This window comes from Mobula birostris, chromosome 3 (assembly GCF_030028105.1).
Source record: "Mobula birostris isolate sMobBir1 chromosome 3, sMobBir1.hap1, whole genome shotgun sequence".
Lineage (NCBI taxonomy): Eukaryota > Metazoa > Chordata > Chondrichthyes > Myliobatiformes > Myliobatidae > Mobula > Mobula birostris.
Genome location: NC_092372.1, coordinates 28741475 through 28762130, shown reverse-complemented (window position 1 = coordinate 28762130; position 20656 = coordinate 28741475). Strand labels below are relative to the sequence as shown.

Genomic DNA, 20656 nt, shown 5'->3' with positions numbered 1-20656 from the left:
TCACAATTTTTAACCTCTGTAAAAACTCTGGTGGCTCTTATTTCCACCTCTGTACTTTCACCAAATTTCCCCCATTACCCCAATTCACCGATTGCTGAAATAATCAATGGCAGTTTTCATGTCTCTGGCTAGAGAACTGAGTTTGTGCTGGTATCCAAAGTCAGTGGCTTCACTCTTTCTGATATTAGTTGACTTTGCTATTTCCTCCTATTGCTGGCTGACCTGTCTCATGAGGTCATGTCAATCTGCACCTCATGCTAAATCGAACAAAGTCTCCTTCACCACATACTTGCTGACTCATTTCAGCTCTTGGTTAATCAGTACCCTTTTTCAAAAAAAAAAAAAAAAATGCTGTATTTTTCCAAATCTCTTGTTCTTATCCTTCTTCACGTACAGTATGTGATTCACTACAAGCCAATAACTCATCAGGGTTGTTTGATCTGTTAATGGTTTCCTGGTGGCCTTCAATTTTAATTGCTCCACTGCAGGTCTGCTCCTTCTCTTGTCAGCATACAAAGTCCTATACATCACTTTCCCAACCATTTTACCTTTCCACCTTCTCTCAAGGTTGCCTCTCAACTTCTTGTCTTTTAAGACTCTCTTAAAACTAAGTTCCTTGACCAGATTGTTGGTCACCTGCCCTCATATTTGTTCAAATAGTTTAATATAAAATTCTGTTAATGCTTCTCATTAGAGGCTTTTGGACATTCTTAAAGGCAGGGGATGATAATGGCAGTTCTGCTTGCAACTCCATTCTTGTATCTTCAGTTCCACAGATTTCTCATTCTTTATTTTTAAAATTAAGTTATGCAATAGAAAGGGATTTATTTTTAAGTTTAATTTCAATCCCACCAAGATATGTGAAAGGATGAAACAGGTGGTTGCGAGCCCTGTAACAAATAATACTTTTTTTTTCTCTGCGGGAGGAGGATTTGATTAAACCAAGATGGTGTCTATCTAAAATATAAGGAGTGTGTGTGTGTGTGTGTGAAAATTCTTACTAGTTACTGTTTTTCTTTATGTGCAACAATCATTCTTTAAAAATATACTGATGCCACAATTAAAGAGATTTTTTAAAAACTTCTTAGAAGACTGGGAGCCTGACTGTTTGATTGAAAATCCACAAATTCTTCCTGTGGAGGAAAGTACGGGTCTCGTAACCCTCACAATAGAAGACCTGCAGCAACATAGTAAAACAAATCAAGTAAGTGTTTATTCCCACACGTAAAGCATTCATTTCTCATTTATGTAGTAAGGTTTTATATTGGGAATTAAAAAATTTAGGAGTCCTAATAGAAATAAGGTGCTGGTGTTTCTTTTCCCCATTGTAATTCTCCTCCAGACGTCATGTAGTGAACAGTTCAGCTCAAAAATGTGTTTGGCAAGAGTTAAAGACAACATCATTGGACTGTGCAGGGCTGTTGGAACAACCAGTGTTTGTCAGATTGGTGTTTGCATTGGGGATGGGAGTGCACAATAGTTAAGTTACCAATGATAATCCTGAACTGATGATCCAGGGGCAGGCGTCTCAATCTCACCTCGGCACGAACCCAGTGTTTATATAGATAATACTCCATAAAAATTCCCTCAAGTTCCTCTTAGAAGAAATCTCTCTGGTTCCAATGTGTGGGGAGAAAATTAAAAAAGAACTAAAATCAGAAAGTACGGAGGATACGCAACAGGTTAATCAAATCCTGATACAAAGTCCTCAAAATAAAACATTCAAGCAACACACATCAAAGTTGCTGGTGAACACAGCAGGCCAGGCAGCATCTGTAGGAAGAGGTGCAGTCGACGTTTCAGGCCGAGACCCTTCATCAGGAATGAAACATTCACTCTGTTTCTCTCTCCATAAATATTGCCCGAACTAAGGAATATTTCCTACACTTACTTAATATTTCTAGGTGATTGTTTGCCTGTTTTTATTTCAGATTGCTGGTATTCCATATTCTGTCAGTGTAAAGTTTCAAACTGATCTGAGCTATTAGTTGCTTAGGCAATCCATTTTCAGAAATTCACTTCCCTTTTCATTTCTAAGCTGCAGGGAATAATAGGGAGATAGTTTAATCAGTACCCACTCCCCACTCTATAATGGGTAGGATTCAGTGAATATTAAATTGTTAAATAAATGTAGTTTACATGTGTGTCAGATTAATTGCACTGGACATAGTAGAGTTTCTGCAGAGGGTAATCAATAAATGAGGACCCATTTCTCAGAATTTAGGAACAATTTGAATTTAAAGGCTTTTATGGGGGAGAATGCAGCATGCAAGTGCTGTATTGCATGCGATCTTTGAGCTGTGGTCCATACTGGTATGCAAACACCAAAGCCCAGGAATGGAAAAGGCTACAGAAAGCAGTGGACACATCCCTGGCCATCAAAAGCAAAGTCCTTCCCATCATTTAATACATCTACATGGAGCACTCTCCAAGAAAGCAGCACCTATCATCAAGGAGCCTCACCATCCAGACTATCCCTCTTCTCACTACTACGATGGGTTAGGAGATACAGAAGTGTTCGGTCCCATACTACCAGGTTCAGGAACAGTTATTACCCTACAACTATCAGGCTTCGGAACCAGTATGAATTATTTCAAGCACCATTAATCTAAACTGATTCTATGACCTATAACTCACTTCCAAGGACTCTTAACTCATGATCTCAGTGTTTTTGTTTGCGTAGTTTTTCTTCTTTTACACATTAGTGTTTGTCAGTCTTAGCGTATGTAGAGTTTTTCATAAATTCTTTTGTATTTCTTTTTTCCTTGTGAATGTCTACAAGAAAATGAATCTCAAGGTAGTATATGGTAACATATATGTACTTTGATAATAAATTTACTTTGAACCGGGTCACCTGCCATTATGTTCTGCTGAGCCCTATTCATAAGGATTTGATCTTATCATCCCTCACGGTATGGACAAGCCCCAATCATTTCCCATTGCCGTAGGTCGTGCCTGTACATCCCTGACTGCCTGGTATTGTTTGTTTGTCATGTGACAGATGGGTCATTCTCTCCGTTCTGAGCTGAGTGGGAAAGGGAATACAAAGTGTTCATGAGATCCTGACGTTAACTTTAGTCTAATCTCTTGTTCTCGGTGTATAAGTTGCCAGCATTAGAAATGGTGATGACATGCACTTGTGTTTTAACTTGTTATTATTAATATGGGATAAGTGTGTGATCTCTTATTATTTTCCTTGATTTCTTTCAGCATTGCTTTGAAGAACTGATTCTGACTGATGAAGAAAAAAGACTTTTATCCAAAGATGGAGTGCAGTTACCCACTTGCCTTCCCCTGACAAAGGTGCAGCACTTTGTTACATTTTAGTAGCAGAACACGTGAAATTCAAATCTTCTTTTTTGTGTTGGCATCTGTATACCCTAAAGTTCTGCAGTTGCAATATCTTTGTAGAGTCATAGAGAAGTACAGCATAGAAACAGGCCTTTTGGTGCATCTAGGCCTTGCCAAAAACCATTTGAACTGCCTATTCCCAACGACCTGCACCAGGACCATAGTCTTCAACAAACAAGAGAAAATCTGCAGATGCTGGAAATCCAAGCAGCAAACACAAAATGCCCAAAACGTCGCCTGTACTTTTTCCCATAGATGCTGCCTGGCCTGCTGAGCTCCTCCAGCTTTTTGTGTGTGTTGCCATTGCCCTCCAAATCCCTTCTATCCATGTACCTATCCAAACTTCTCATTGTTGAAATTGAACCTGCATGGACCACTCACTTGTGCTGGCAGCTCATTCACCACCCTCCTCCGTGTTCTCCTTAAACTTCTCACCTTTCACCCTTAAGCCATGACCTCTGGTTGTAGTCCCACCCAACTTCAGTGGAAAAAGCCTGCTTGCATTTACCCTACTATACCAATCATAATTTTGTATACCTTATCAAATCTCCTCTCAGTCTTCAACATTCTTAGGAATAAAGTCCTAACCTATTCAATCTTTCCTTGTAACTCAGGTCCTCCAGACCCGGCAACATGCCTGTGAATTTTCTCTGTACTCTTTCAACCTTGTTTACATTTTTCCTGTAGGTAGGTGACCAAAACTGCACACAGTACTCCAAATTAGGTCTCAGCAATGTCTTATACAACTTCAACATAATGTCCCATCTCCTGTACTCAATACATTGATTCATGAAGGCCTATGTGACAAAGGTTTTCTCTACAATCCTATCTTCCTATGACACCACTTTCAACAAATTATGCAGCTGTATTCCTCAGTGCCCTACCGTTCACTCTGTAAGACTTATCCTGGATGGTCTTACTGAAGTGCAAAATCTTGTACTTGTCTGCATTAAATTCTATCTGTCATTCTTCAGCCCATTTTCCAGCTGATGCAGACCCTCCTGCAAGCCATTATCACCTTCCTCACTGTTTACTGCAGCTGCCAATCTTGGTGCCATCTGCAAATTTGCTGATCCAGTTAACCAATATGCATTCAGAGATGACAAACAACAAAGGACCCAGCGCCGTTCCCCGTGGCACATCACTAGTCACGGGCCTCCAGTTAGAGAGGCAAGCCTTTTCAACCGCTCTCTGGCTTATCCCACAAAGCCAATGTCTAATCCAATTTACTGCCTCATCCTGAATGCCGAGTGACTGAACCTTCTCGGCCAGCCTCCCACACAGAATCTTGACAGATTTTAAGCAGCAGATCATGCATACTTCTAGCATTTTTCCATTAATACTTTATGAAGTGCAACCATGATAATTGCAGTGAAATGAAGTATTGATATAACGTCTAAACCTCCTTTGTGTACCAGCCATTGCACCCTGTTTAAAGTTTCATAATTTGGTTCTGCATCAATACCATATCTATAGCCCATCGTTATTCCAGTAGATAACTTGCGCTCATTTTTCAACTGATAGCGCTGTTCATTTTTTTAAAACTGATAATGAGGTAAGTTGGGGTGATGTATTAGCATGGATGGAGGATTGGTTAACTAACAGAAAGCAGAGAATTGGGATACATGGGTGTTACTCTGGTTGGCAATCAGTGATGAGCAGTGTGTTGCAGGGGTAGGTGCTGGGCCCTCAACTGTTTGCAATATGCATTAACGATCTGGAAGAGGGGACTGAGTGTAAATTTGCTGATGATACTCAATTGAGTGGAAAAGCAAATTGTGCAGAAGATAAAGAGAGTCTGCAGAGAGATATAGATGGGTTAAGTGAGTGGGCAAGGGTGGTAGGTAGAGTACAATGTTGGTAAATGCGAGGTCATCCACTTTGGAAGGAAAAATGAAAGAGCAGATTATTATTTAAATGGTAAAAAAATTGCAGCATGCTGCTGTGCAGAGGGATTTGGGAGTGCTTGTGCATGAATCACAAAAGGTTGGTTTATGGGTGCAGCAGGCTATCAGGAAGGCAAATGGAATGTTGGCCTTCTTTGCTAGAGAGATTGAATTCAAGAGCAGGGAGGTGATGCTGCAACTGTACAGGGTACTGGTGAGGCCACACCTGGAGTACTGCGTGCAGCTCTGGTCTCCTTACTTGAGGAAGGATAGAAACATAGAAACATAGAAGATAGGTGCAGGAGTAGGCCATTCGGCCCTTCGAGCCTGCACCGCCATTTATTATGATCATGGCTGATCATCCAACTCAGAACACCGCCCCAGCCTTCCCTCCATACCCCCTGACCCCCGTAGCCACAAGGGCCATATCTAACTCCCTCTTAAATATAGCCAATGAACTGGCCTCAACTGTTTCCTGTGGCAGAGAATTCCACAGATTCACCACTCTCTGTGTGAAGAAGTTTTTCCTAATCTCAGTCCTAAAAGGCTTCCCCTCTATCCTCAAACTGTGACCCCTCGTTCTGGACTTCCCCAACATTGGGAACAATCTTCCTGCATCTAGCCTGTCCAATCCCTTTAGGATCTTATACGTTTCAATCAGATCCCCCCTCAATCTTCTAAATTCCAACGAGTACAAGCCCAGTTCATCCATTCTTTCTTCATATGAAAGTCCTGCCATCCCAGGAATCAATCTGGTGAACCTTCTCTGTACTCCCTCTATGGCAAGGATGTCTTTCCTCAGATTAGGGGACCAAAACTGCACACAATACTCCAGGTGCGGTCTCACCAAGAATAGCCTGCTCTCTAGTCGGTTCCTCGACATGTTGGTTCAAAAAACCATCCCGCATACATTCCAAGAAATCCTCTTCCTCAGCACCTTTACCAATTTGGTTCACCCAATCTACATGTAGATTGAAATCACCCATTATAACTGCTGTTCCTTTATTGCACACATTTCTAATTTCCTGTTTAATACCATCTCCGACCTCACTACTACTGTTAGGTGGCCTGTACACAACTCCCACCAGTGTCTTCTGCCCCTTAGTGTTACGCAGCTCTACCCATATCGATTCCACATCTTCCCGGCTTATGTCCTTCCTTTCTATTGCGTTAATCTCTTCTTTAACCAGCAACGCCACCCCACCTCCCCTTCCTTCATGTCTATCCCTCCTGAATATCAAATATCCCTGAACATTGAGCTCCCATCCCTGGTCACCCTGGAGCCATGTCTCTGTGATCCCAACTATATCATAATCATTAATAACAATCTGCACTTTCAGTTCATCCACCTTATTACGAATGCTCCTTGCATTGACACACAAAGCCTTCAGGCGCTCTTTTACAACTCTCTTAGCCCTTATACAATTATGCTGAAAAGTGGCCCCTTTTAATGCTTGCCCTGGATTTGTCGGCCTGCCACTTTTACTTTTCTCCATAGTACTTTTTGTTTCTACCCTCACTTTACACCATATATTGGCTTTGGAGGCGGTGCACAGGAGATTCACCAAGTTGATTCCAGAGATGAGGGAGTTACACTATGAGGAAAGATTGAGTCATCTGAGACTGTACTTTGGAATTCAGAAAGGGTTGGTTAAGATAGAGGCAGGAAAGCTGTTTCTACTGGATGGTGAGACTAGAACTAGGGGACATAGTCTCAAGGTTCAGCAGAGTAGATTTAGGATGGAGATGAGGAGGAATTGCTTTTCCCAGAGAGTGATGAATCTGTGGAATTCTCTGCCCAATGAAGCAGTGGAGGCTACCTCAGTAAATATATTTAAGACCAGGTTGGATAGATTTTTGCATAGTAGGGGAATTAAGGGTTACGGGGAAAAGGCAGGTAGGTGGAGATGGTGGCCAGATCAGCCATGATCTTATTGAATGGCGGAGCAGGCTCATCGGGCCAGATGGCCTACTCCTGCTCCTATTTCTTATGTTCTTATGTAAGGACTTTAATTCTGAATAGTCCTAAAGTGTTCGACAGCAGGGAAGGGAAACTGAACAGTCACATTATAGCAATTCAATTCAAAACCTAATCAGTAGATGTTTCTCAGTAAGGACATCATAGGATACAGAACCGTGAATAAAAGGAGTTCAGAAAAACAGACCAGTCCTAACCTAACTGAAGAATAGGATTTACCAAGGGATTAAAAGTCAATTTCTGTTCCTGTGTTAGAATGCTTCCTACAGGCTTAACTGTAAGTTGCATAAATTGATCTTAGAGTTGAAAAAATTTCCATTACTTAATCACAAATGACTTAATATTTGAAAAGTGGAAAGTACGAAACCAAAATGAATCTATTTTCTACTTCCAAGCTTGGGATAGTTTGCGGTACAGGACAGCATTGCAGGGATGAACAAAGGAAGCATTCATTAATCCTGCTTAATGGTATATTTTATACTTGCCTTGTCCTACTTGGCTCCAAAGCTGAAGAAATTTCCTGATGCTGTAGTACATTTGCAAGCGAGAGCATTCTAGACTGCAGCTCCGACTCCTAATACCCATTTTGAGTGTGGTATTGGCCTAGATCCAGACAGAAGTTTCATGTCTATTCCCTTAGGCTGAACTTCATGTTTATTTATTTAGATACACTTCACGGGAATTTTGTTACCAAATGACAGCTTATATTGCCCATTTCTAATTGCCCTGAACTGAAGAGGCGTTTAAAGAACCGGAGTCCTAAAGGTTCAATAGTAACACATACAAAATGCTGGAGGAAGTCAGCAAGTCAGGCAGCATCTATGGACAGAAACTAATAGTGGATGTTTTGAGCCGAGAGCCTTCATCAGGACTGGAAAGAAAGAGGGAAGAAGCCAGAATAAGAAGTTGGGGCTGGGAGGGAAGAAGTACATGCTAGAAGGTGATGGGTGAAGCTAGGTGGGGGGATGAAGTGAGAAACTGGGTGAGGATAGGGGGAAAGAGTAAAGGGCTGAAGAAGGAATCTGATTGGAGAAGAGAGTGGACCATGAAAGAAAGGAAAGGAGGAGGAGGAGCACCAGAGTGGGGTGATGGGCAGGTGACTTCAAGAGGGAAGCAGAATGGGGAATGGAAGAAGAGGGGAGTGAGAAATCTACTGGAAGTTAGAGAAATCGCTGATAAAGGATAATAATGTCATATTTCCATCTATGAAGGACATTAGTAACTTTACATCTACACATAAATAAACCATTTGGTTTGGTTGCAAGATTAAGTTAGTCTTAGAGTTGTCATTATTAATAATAGCTTTTTAATTCTATATCCATTGGATTCCTTAGCACCCAAGTTGAGTGCTCAGCTCGTGTCTCAGGTCTCTGATGCTTATCCTTACCTGATGCTGATACATTATACTAATAGATCAATTCAAAATTACAATGAGCTCCCTTTAGTTTGATAATTCACCTGCTGCTTTAACTTATTTCAAGGAACAAATAGTTCCAGCATGTTCTTATATTAGCTTAATTTGTGGTTGAAATGGAGCCTGTGATTTGACTGCCAAATGTTGTAATATGAACAAAGTTACTGAGAGACGCTGAAGCAAGTGGATACAGAAGGGGTTTATTCAACAAAATGAGACACCCTGGAGGAAGAGGCCTGTTTGACCCAATATTATATATTTTATATCCTAAAGATCAAAGGACAATTCTAATTTACAATGTATCTACAATGTTTCCTTTGAATTACAAATAATTTTCATACCACCTTCTTCACATCCACACTCCAGACACCCAAAATGAATGTTAATCAGCATTGTCTGGTTTTACAATTACCTGCTGTCCACAGGTCTAGGATCCTATTGGCCAGGGCTGCATTTTAAATGTAATCTACAATCCATGTTCAGGTCTAAAGATTGGGTGATGAAGTTAGTATTTTGCTATATAACCTAACTCCAGAATACTTCCTAACAGCCTTGATTTCACAAACTTGCATTCTTGTTGCAGTCAGAAGAACGTGCATTGAAAAGAATCAGAAGGAAGATTCGAAATAAACAGTCCGCTCAAGAAAGTCGCAGAAAGAAAAAGAATTACATTGATGGACTGGAGAGTAGGTAAGGTTATTTCCCAAATATTTTGCTTTTGCTAAAACCTTATCTTGTTGTTAATGAAAACTTATAAACCAATCTTACATTTCCACGTTGCCGGTACTAAATGTCTATAAATTTGTTCAGAGAATTTTGGTGTTTCAAATTTATGTGTGGTTGGCTGTTATCATGAATGTTTGATGAAATCTAGCAACTTGTAGTCATGCGTGTGTTCTACTCAGTACTGTACAACTTCTGAATCTCATTTTTTTGTTTCATTATATTGTGTTACAGAAGAAAATAATTTTATGTTTATATTGCTCTGTTACCTCGACTTATTCCTGTTTCCAGAACCAATATCTTGGTTTCTAATTACAAATGGACATTGTGACTCTTATCAGTGGCAAATACTGTAACATAACTGTTGTTTCTTTGTGTTGTAGGGTTGTAGCATGCACTGTCCAAAACCAAGAGTTGCAGAGGAAGGTGCAGCATCTCGAGAACCAGAATATGTATGTACAACCATACTGATAAATTTAAATAATAATGTACTTATGAATACTGTCTACTTGCGCTTTATCCATCATAGAAATTCTCAATCCTGACAAAAGGTGCCCAGGAAAATATAAATAATTCAGATCACTAGGTTCATTGCCTGATGAAAGTTCACACATAAAACAAATGGGATGTGTCAGTAATTGAAATTGATTATTTCATGTAATAGGAGAGTTGGATAAGGCTTAAAGGATTTCTAATGACAAGTGAGGTCATTTGTAAGCTATCAGAAACTACTTCCATGGAACACCTTTACTACTGTGCCTACCTTTACTTTGTTTCTCTCTGTGCAAGATGGCAGTCTCTTGTGGCCATTAGCAATTTTAGGAAAATAAAGTTGCTAATTTCAGTGTTGATATAACCCATGTTGGGGTACAAAGAGCTAATCAACTGATGTTTGATCAAATAATATTTTTATTGCATAGCTTATAGTTCAAGCTTATAAATCCATTATAGACTGTTGACTAATTCCATAGAAATACTAAAACCATTTGGAAAAGAAGCTGAGAATCCATATTCTTAATGGTGAAATGGAGGAAAACTACAGCATAAACTTGGGTTAATAGACTTTAAATTCTGATTATTTTTATCTCTGCCTTCACTTTCTTGTTGTATTTATGCCAGAAATAGATGTGAAAATTAATTTTCAGTATCTTTTATCATAGGTCTCTAATTGAACAACTGAGGAAGCTACAAGCATTGGTCAAACACACAAGCACCAAGAGTGCTAACATCAGTACTTGCATAATGGTAAGAATGAATAGTTAGCCTGCAATGAGCACATTGGGCTACGAGCAGTCGATGACCCTTCACTGATTCAGTTTGTAACCATACTCTCAGCTAAAAGTTCTTTTTTAGCTGGTACGATATTGCATCAAGATTTATCTAACGCCATTGCACAATTAATAATTCTGGAATTTCAGTTTTTGTAGTTCACAAAGCATGGAAGCTTGTTTTATATTTGCATCTGCAGTTTCTTGCAATTAAAGACTACGTACTTATTATGACAGTAAAGAGAGGACCACTAAACTGCACTAACATAGAATTCCTCACTCTTTAAGTAGTTCCCAAGTAGGTGCTTGGGCAGCAGAGCCAGAGGAAGTACAGAAGGCAGGTACTATAGTAATGTTTAAGAGGCATTTAGACAAGCACATGGTCAGGCAGGGAATAGAGGAAGGTGGACCATGTGCAGATGGATGGGATTCATTAGATTGGCATCACAGTTGGCATAGACAGGTGGCCTGTTCTGATGAAGTATTGTCTGTGTTTTTATGCTAATGATTAAGAACAGTGTTCTTTTCAATATATTTATAAACAAAACCTGACCCAGTGTAACTGACATCCAATATTGAATTGCCATTGTTTACCTCAGATTTAGAAATTGATCCACCGCCTTCTCTGACAAAATGACTCATGAAAGTCTCAGACTTTATTCCCTATTTATGATGTTAGATGATCTCATTTGGAGGATTATAGGCATTTTATGGACTGTGATGTAAACTATTAATTTAACATTATGCTACAATGGGTAGGCATTAAAATTATCTCCCCAATCATATTTCAGTGATATATAAGTGTTCATTGAAGACAAGACCACGCTTGGTCTAGTTGCTGCCCTTGAAATGGGTTAATTTCTGGATACTTCTCATTTGAAGTATAACATTAGGATGAAGCAGTTGAGAACTGAAATTGTGAAAGTTGTCTTAAGCATGGTGTAGTGCTTTGGGGGGGCAGAATAATAGTTTACATTACAGTCCATAAAATGACTGTAGTGTCTCCAAATGAGATCATATATTCCTCTACTCTTTTCAGTTTTGGAAAAACATTCAATAGGCTTCGAATTATTTTTGGTGGGTGGGAGTTGTTTCTGTTCCATTGCCTCCACCACCAGGGCACAGTGTCTGGATTATGTACTAGTCAGTGATCATTTGGGCACTTACTTGCCCAAGTTACTTTCAACAGCACCTTCCCAACATCTGACCTCTACTACTAGAAGGACAGGGTGTCAGGTACATGAAATACTATCACTCTCAAGATGAGCAACATTCTGACTTAGAAATGTGTCGTCAGTCCTTCATTATCAATTGTGCTGAATTGTGGAACTCCCTACCTCCTAGTACTGTGAGAGCATCCTCATCAGAAGGACCACAGTGATCCAGTAAGATAGCTCACAACCAACTTCTTTAGAGTGATTGGGCATAATTCTTCAGCACCTGAGTTATAGGGAAAGGTTCAGTAGATTAGGATTTCGTTTCCTAGAACGTAAGAGAATCAGAGGAGATTTGATGGGGGTCTACAAACTCATGATGGGTATAGTTAGGGTAGATTCAAGCAGGCTTTTTCCACTGAGGTTGCATGAGACTAGAACTAGAGATCATGGGTTAAGGGTGAAAGGTGAAATATTAAGGGGAACATGAGGAGGAACTTCTTCGCCTCAGAGGATGGTGAATGAGGAAGTGGTGGATGTGGGTTCGATTTCAACATTTTAAGAGAAATTTGGACAGGTATATGGATGGAGGGCGGGGTTATGGTCCAGGTGCAGGTTGATGAGACTAGGCAGAGTAATAGTTCAGTATGGACTAGACGGCCTGAAGGGCTGTTTCTGTGCTATGGTATTCTATGACTCCAGGGCATTGTCTTCACCAGCTACTTCTGGATCCCAAGTGTGAATTTATAACAAATTGAGTATATTTTCATCTTGTTCTCCCTCCACCACTTAACCATGACTTTAGGTTGACTGAGGTTGACTATCACTGTGTCTGGATTCATTTTGTCTACGTTGGTTATTGGTGAATAAGAAATTACAATCAACTGAAGTACTTTTTTTTTCTTCTAGGTGTTCCTGTTGTCTTTTACACTCATCATTTTCCCAAGTATAAACCCATTTGGTGCAAAGCTAAGATCCCAGGAAGAGTCATACAGTGGTGAGAAACATTCTTCAAGTATAAGTACGAAGTACCACTAAACATTGAACGTTGCATGTCATTTTAAGAAAATGTGGGTAAAATCAGAGACACAGAGAATGTGTTTGGGTCCACAATTCAAAAAGACTGGTATGCAGATACAAGCATTTAAAAAGACTAAATCATTAACACGAGAAAGTCTGAAAATGCAGAAATCCAGAGCAACACCCACAAAACGCTGGAGGAACTCAACAGGTCAGGCAGCATTTATAGAAAAGAGGAAGCAGTCGACTTTTCAGGTCAAGACCCTTCTTCAGGACAGGGAAGGGGGAAGATGCCAGAATAAGATGGTGGGGGTGGGAAAAGAGGCTAGCAGAAGGAGATGGATGAAGCCAGGTGGGTGGGAAAGGTCAAGGGCTAGAGAAGGAAGAATCTGATAGGATAGGAGAGTGGACAACAGGAGAAAGGAAGAAGGAGGAGGGGATCTAGGGGACTAAATAATTGCTGTAGCAGCATACTAGATGAAATTTGGAGTTGTGGTTACAAATAGTTTGGAAGAGACAATTGAAGGGCCAAATGGCCTAACCCTCCTCTAAATTTGTGTATTTCTTTATACTGTATGCATGCATATTTGTTTGCAGATGCAGGCAAAAGGCAGGTAACTGTAGGCCTGTTAGTTTAACATCTGTAGTTGGGAAACTTGCTTAAAGCTATCTTTAAAGAAGAAATAGCGAAGCATCTGGAAGGAAATGGATCCATCAGGCAGATGCAGCATGAATTCAGCAAAGGCAGGTCCTGTTTGACAAACTTTCTGTGGAGTTCTTTGAGGATATAATGAGTGCAGTGGATAGAGGGGAATAGATAGACACTAGTTACTTGGATTTCCAGAAGGTGTTTGATGAGGTGCCACATAAAAGACTTATCCATAAGATAAGGATGCCTAGAAATGAGGGTGATGTATTAGCATGGATAGAGGATTGGTTAACTAATAGAAAGCAGGGAGTTGGGACACATGGGTGTTACTCTGGTTGGCAATAGTTGGTGAGCGGTGTGCTACAGGGGTTGGTGCTGGACTCGCACCTGTTCACAATATATATTAACAGTCTGGAAGAGGGGACTGAGTGTAGCATATCTAAGTTTGCTGATGATACTAAGTTGAGTGGAAAAGCAAATTGTGCAGAAGATACAGAGAGTCTGCAGAGAGATATACATGGGTTAAGTGAGTGGACAAGGGTGGAAGATGGAGTACAATGTTGGTAAGTGCAAGGTCATCTACTTTGGAAGGAAAAATGGAAGAGAAGATTATTATTTAAATGGTAAAAAAAAATGCAGCATGCTGCCGTGCAGAGGGACTTGGGAGTGCTTGTGCATGAATTACAACAGATTGGTTTACAAGTACAGCAGGTTGATCAAGAAGGCAAATGGATTGTTGGCCTTCATTGCTAGAGAGAGTGAATTTAAGAGCAGGAAGGTTATGCTTCAACTGTATAGGGTACTGGTGAGTTCACACCTGGAGTACTGCTTACAGTTCTGGTCTCCTTACTTGAGGAAGGATATAGTTGCTTTGAAGGCGGTGCAGAGGAGGTTCACCAAGTTGATTCCAGAGATGAGGGGGTTAGACTATGAGGAGAGATTGAGTCACCTGGGACTGTACATGCTAGAATTCAGAAGAATGTGAGGAGACCTTATAAAACCATAAAATTATAAAAGGGATGTATGATAGAGGCAGGAAAGTTGCTTCCACTAGTAGTTGAGACTAGGACTTAAGGGTCATAGCCTCAAGATTTGGGGGAGTATATTTAGGATGGAGATGAGGAGGAGCTGCTTTTCCCAGAGAGTGGTGAATCTATGGAATTCTCTGCCCAATGAAGCAGTGGAGGCTACCTCAGTAAATATATTTAAGACAAGGTTGGATAGATCTTTGCATAGTAGGGGAATTAAGGGTCATGGGGAAAAGGCAGGTAGGTGGAGATGAGTCTACTGCCAGATCAGCCATGATCTTATTGAATGGTGGAGCAGGCTCAATGAGCCAGATAGCCTACTCCTGCTCCTATTTCTTATGTTCTTTTGTTTGCTTTAAATTCTTATCCTGTTATATGATTATGGTAGATCATTTAATTATTTAAATACATTCCTGTTCAGATTACCTCTAGTGTACCATTATTGTTTATTGCTAGGCTATTAAATTCAAAGGGAAAAATCGATCGGTTATATAGTGACCACACCTGGGTACTATTATTGGCAAATATTGATCTCCTTATATAAGGAATGATTAATTATGTATAGGAAAGAGTTTAGAGAATGATTATCAGACTTATTCCTGATGTGGCTGGTTTCTCTTATGAGGCAAGTTTGACAGGTCAATATTGTATCTGATAAACTCCAGCAGAGTGAGCAGACCCTATAATTTTCTGAGAACTTAACTTTGAACGTACAAGTTAATAAATTGGTCTTGGAAGAGGTCCTAATGCACAAAATAAAATGTATTCTCAGATGAGAAAGGGCTATGGTAGAGGGTATTTGAGGAATTTGAGGATTTTTTCCAACAGACGTGGAAGACACTGCTACCAGAAATGGATGGAAGATTTCTAGAAAATTTTGAACTGGGCAGGAGTCGAGAGAATGAGGATATGTTTGATGCAGCATTGCAACAGGGTACAAGTGCAGAAGTTAGAGTGATAATTTTGAAACTGAGCTATTCACCTGGTATATCTGTTGTAGTTCACAAATGCGCACATTTAACCATAGCCATACAATGTTCTATTTATTTTATACAGCGTGGAGTAGGCCCTTCCAGCTTTTTGAGCAATGCTGCCCAGCAACCCCACATCCCCAGATTTAACCCTAAGCTAATCACGGAACAATTTACAATGAGCATTTAACCTACCAGTACAACTTTGGGTGGAAACTGGACAACTCAGAGAAAACCCATACATTCCATGGGGAGGATGTACTGGATATACTTAGACTCCTTACAGAATGGTGCCAGAATTGAACTCTGAACTCCAAAACGCTCCGGGCTCCAACAGAGTCGGGCTAACTGCTGTGCTACCATGGTGCCTAATGATGACGTTCCTTTGTCCTGAAACTTATCTACTGTAGACATTTGCAGTATATGTACCATATTCTTCATTTTAATTTAAATATGTTTACAAAGCTTTCATTTAGTTTAATATTTTATTACTGATAAATGTGTTTTTAAGTTTCACTTCCATTCATCATACCTTTACCACAGCTCTCTTGGTTTGAAATGAGGCCTAGCAAATGCATTATAGCAATATTAAAAACCAGTATACAAAACAGTGCACTTTCTTGGTGTAGTATACCATACATTTAGTGTAGCTTTTGATCAAAGTGGATGATATTTTACGTGGTGTGGTTTGCTGCTCAGGAAACCCATTTTAGAATTGATCATAATACATGGGAGCAGAATTAGGCCTTTCAGCCCATCAAGTCTACTCTGCCATTCAATTATGGCTAATTTACTTTCCCTCTCAACCACATTATCCTGCATTAACCCTTGACACCCTTGCTGATCAAGAATATATTAAATATACCAAATGACTTGGTCTCCATAGCTGTCTGTGGCAATGAAATCCATAGCTTCACAACCCTCTGGCTAAAGAAAGTCCTCCTCATCTCTGCTCTAAATAGATAACCTTGTATTCTGAGGCTGTGTCCTCTAGTCCTAGACTCTCCCTCTATTGGAAACATCCTCTGCATGTCAACTCCATCTAGGCCTTTCAATATTCAGTAGGTTTCAATGAGATCCCTCCTCATTCTTCTAAGCTCCAGTGAGTACAGGCACAGAGCCGTCAAACACTCCTTACATATTAACCTTTTCATTCCTGGGATCATTCTCATGAATCTGCTCTGGACCCTTTAGTGGAGGGCTACCTATTAAAGCATCAGGACATGCTTAGCTCTGGTTTAATAAATAAGGCACACAACAGAATTGTGTTGACAAGAAATCAAATTGTAAATATTTAATAAGAAATGGATAACTGTAATTCTGACCACATGATCCAGGGAAGGCTTATTCTCATTGAGATGTTGACAATTTAAAGCTAAAGCGGACTTGTTTTACTGAGGGGGGGGGGGAACAGCGACACTATAGTTGAAGTTTTCAGAGTCGTAAGCAAATTAGCACAATTGATGTAGACTATTTGCTTTCTGTGGCAAAGGATTCAAATGCCACAAACAGTGGGGAATATAAATTAGCAAACTAGGATTAAGATAATCAACTGCTTGTTTTGAATTGCAAATTACCAAAGTATTATCCTTGTTCTGATATAACCCATCTGAGAACCTAAGGACTCATTTGCATTTTCGTGTTATCCTCTGTCAGGAAATTGGCTTCAACTATTTTGCTTTTCTGAATGCTGATCTAAGCATGGGAACTCATCTTTCAAAGTGAAATTTAATAAATTGGCCTTGGATGATGCCCTACTGTCTAAAATAAGTAAATTATTTTATGCTGCTCTTTGGTAATCAACTTTTCTGTGGAAGGTTCACATTCTGTTTCATGGATACTGATGCCAGTTTCTTTTCTCTTTCTTAGTACTTTCCAGGACTTTACTTGACAGTGATTCATCCCATGTCCGCTTGGTGCCAAAGGCCCATAATCCAGGTGCTGATCCAGAGATAATAGAGAATGCCGGGTTGGATCAGGAGGTTCCTCAAGTGTTAATGTCAACAAGTGGGAATCGCACGCCTGAGTCTTCAGACTTGGGAAAGGCCGAAACCACTTCAACTTTGAATAGCAACTCCTCTTCAGATGCAGACAGAATAATCAAAGCTGCTGTCCAGAGTGATATAAGTCTAGGAAGGACAGCACCCAAAAGTGAAAAGGATGACTATAGCATCTCATCGAAGCCCAACTGGACAGAACATTCTGCAACAGTGATCATAAAGACCCATCCACGGTCTGATGAAATGTAACCAATGTGCAGGAAGTTTCCTGCCTTTGGATCATGGATTGTACATCACTTATTTTTTAAATTGTGGATCTGAGTGAGCATGTGTATCTCATATACTTGGCTACTGTATAGGTTTATTCTTTTCGGGTTTATTCTCTTTGGTTTTAAAAAGATGTGTTACAAGTAGAGGTGGGTTGGCAGAAAGCAATCTTTTTATTTTTCTAAAATCTTATAAGTTGTATATTCAAATTTTTGCATAAAGGAGGAATTTACGAAATTGTTCAAATAATTCAGCTCCCAGTATCACTGTGGGTTTAAAAGTTTTGCTAGTCTTTTGATGAGCACTTTTGCAACTTCTGCAAATAATACTCCATGAAAAATTCCCTCTCGTGTTCCTCTGGAAAGAAAGCTTATCAATCCCAATACATTAGGGATTGGTTGAAGGGACTTGACTATTTTACTGAACTCCCAATGATGCACTCCCAATAGTTCTGTTACATGTCCCACCCTAGATAAATATGACCCACTGATGTATTTGTAGCATATTGTTACAGCTATAAATGTAGACTTCTGTGAAAGGTATAGACATAATGTACTGTTTGTTTCATTTTGTTTTGTTACGCTTCGGCATTTTAACTTGGAGCCTGAGCAGTCAAGAATTCTGGCACTCCAGATCTTTCTTTGCCTCAATGCCTGAGATTGCCAAGGCGTTCTTCATCTCTTTATTCGCCTGTGCTGTGAAGAGCGGCAGTCACTGTTTGGCACCTTGTTCATGTGATTCCAATAAGTTGCTGAGATAATTGGAAATCAAACCTAAATTTCTTTCTCTGTCGGCCCTTTAATTATCTCAAATTTGCATTGTAAAACAATGCAAGATTTGCATTAGGTAATGCATACTGCTTAATAAATGCTGGTCAGCTGCCTACTTGGGGCATCAGAACAGGAGAAAAACATGCCTCACCTCTATGCTGTTATACCATTGATTTTGCGTCACTTCTTTCTGTATTGGAAGTCGATTTGCCATGTTTTACTACTCTTTCCTAAACCTATGTCTGTATTTTGAGGTTCTCAAAAGACATGGTCTCAACAGCTTTTTGGGAGTAGATTTCCACTTCCTTTTTCTATTTTTATTATTTTTTTATTTAAGAGTCTATGCTGCCTGATTACGCCCGTGTAACCAATTAACCTACTGACCCGTACGCCTTTGGAAAGTAGGAGGAAACCGGAGCACCCGGAGGAAACGCAGGCGCAGCCGGAAGGCATAAAATCCTTACAGCCAGCGACGGGAATTGAACCAGGTTGCTAACGCTGTAAAGTGTTAAGCTAACTGCTATTCTACCGTGCTGCCTCGTGTAAAGAGCATGCTGTGATTGCATTAGCAGAAAGAGGAGTCATTCAAGACTTCTTTAAGCAGTCTATTTGAAATGGTAGACTTCACACTTTTTTTTTAAAAAACTGCTTCTTATTTTGGACGCACTTTAGATTTTCTGTTTCTCAGAGCTGAAGATTCTGCTGGGTATTCCACAGTTACTGGTGCAGGAGATGCACAAAGGGCTGGCAGTCTGGTATAGTACTTAAAAATTTCTATATCCTGTTCCCTGTTCATTCAGATTCCTTCCCAAGGACCGAGAATCAAGTGTCTCAGCAATAACACACCTTCCCACATCTACCTTTGAATGAAAGCTATAAATGAACTGCTTAACTTTTAACTGCTGAATTCCTTTTGAATTACTGCCAAGTTTCTGTTTGCATTCTTCTGAGAAGTGCCATGGGGCGTATTATGATGAAGGCGCCATCTGTGCATGTTGCAGAGTTAGCACGTGGGCGGTTCCACAACGTGTTGGGCAAGCCTGTTGAGAAATGGATTCAGCATTGGACAAGTTATGATTTTGTAGCTGGTGGTGCCTGAGTTTGTTTCAGTCTACACCACAAAATCAAATATAGGTGGGGTTTATGAGTGTTTTATCTCTATTTGGAGAGGTAAATTGGTGCAGGCACGAATCAAACAATTTAGTTAGTTGATGGCAGCTATTTGGTATGTAGATCCAGGAATAACTACTAAACTCTGTTTCTATGCATGATACTGTATACAAATGCAATTTACTAGGATTGGAATACTGAATTCCTAACACTCCATCAGCCAAGCATAGTAGGGATCATCCTTGAATCACCATCCACTGTTAGATAGAAGTTGTAAGTTGTTACAAATTGAATTTTGATAAGATACGTAGTGACGTTCAAGCATTAGAAAGTGGTCTGTTGTAGCTCTCTCTCAGCAGTTGGTTGAGAATCTTTAATATATAGAACACTTCAGAGGAGCTTATATTGAACTATAACCATGCCACATCACTCGGTGTTTCCCATTGCAATACTGGGTGGTGTAGTCCTTTAAATTGCTTGAATGCTGCATAATATTAATATTTTTTTTCAAAATGTTTGTAGACCTTGTGGAATGCCATTGATTGAATTAGAAACAACTTTTATCAACTTTTAAAAATTGTTTTATGTTCAAAGCTGTAATTAGTATTTTGGGATTTTTTGTAGCTAATCTGTACTGAGAGACTTTGCTATAATTGTATTAATACTTGCTGGAAGCCTTTGTTGAGCCTACTGAATATACTCAAGTTTGAAATACAGCTGTATAATACTGTTTCCCCAGTTAGTGAGATTTGTGCATGTATGTATATACTAAAATATATATTTTCAAATGATGTTCTTAGTAAATCTTTTGGGGTATTAAATATTTCTAATTTTGTGCAGTTTATATAATTAACTACATTCAAACCAAAGCCAACTCTCTTGTGTGTCATGCAAAATTGTTCTGCTTTGAAAAGTTCACTTCAGTGTTAGTTCCTGATGGGGTGGGTCACTCTCCACATCGAAGTGGCTGTTCTAGTCCAGGATAGCTCTAAATTTTATTAACATCAGTTTATGACTTACTGTTAGACATGTGCGTTAATAGTAGGCAATTGAATGAGATACAAAAG

At 39.7% G+C, this 20656-nt stretch overlaps 1 protein-coding gene across 6 annotated transcripts in view; it reads left to right on the top strand.

The window, feature by feature from the left end:
* The window catches only part of LOC140194943 (cyclic AMP-responsive element-binding protein 3-like protein 3), a 55366-nt gene extending 34942 nt beyond the window's left edge, over positions 1 to 20424 (top strand). For 4 of the 6 annotated variants that reach the window (XM_072252389.1, XM_072252390.1, XM_072252388.1 and 1 more), the window contains 7 exons: positions 1089 to 1204; positions 3211 to 3303; positions 9213 to 9319; positions 9736 to 9804; positions 10513 to 10597; positions 12684 to 12795; positions 17312 to 20424. In XM_072252389.1, coding sequence (XP_072108490.1) covers positions 1089 to 1204; positions 3211 to 3303; positions 9213 to 9319; positions 9736 to 9804; positions 10513 to 10597; positions 12684 to 12795; positions 17312 to 17691 — 962 coding nt within the window. In that variant the 3' untranslated portion in view covers positions 17692 to 20424. The remainder of the gene's footprint in view (positions 1 to 1088; positions 1205 to 3210; positions 3304 to 9212; positions 9320 to 9735; positions 9805 to 10512; positions 10598 to 12683; positions 12796 to 17311) is intronic. The other 2 variants (XM_072252386.1, XM_072252387.1) reach the window with 2 other exon arrangements.
* The last annotated feature ends 232 nt before the right edge of the window (positions 20425 to 20656 follow it).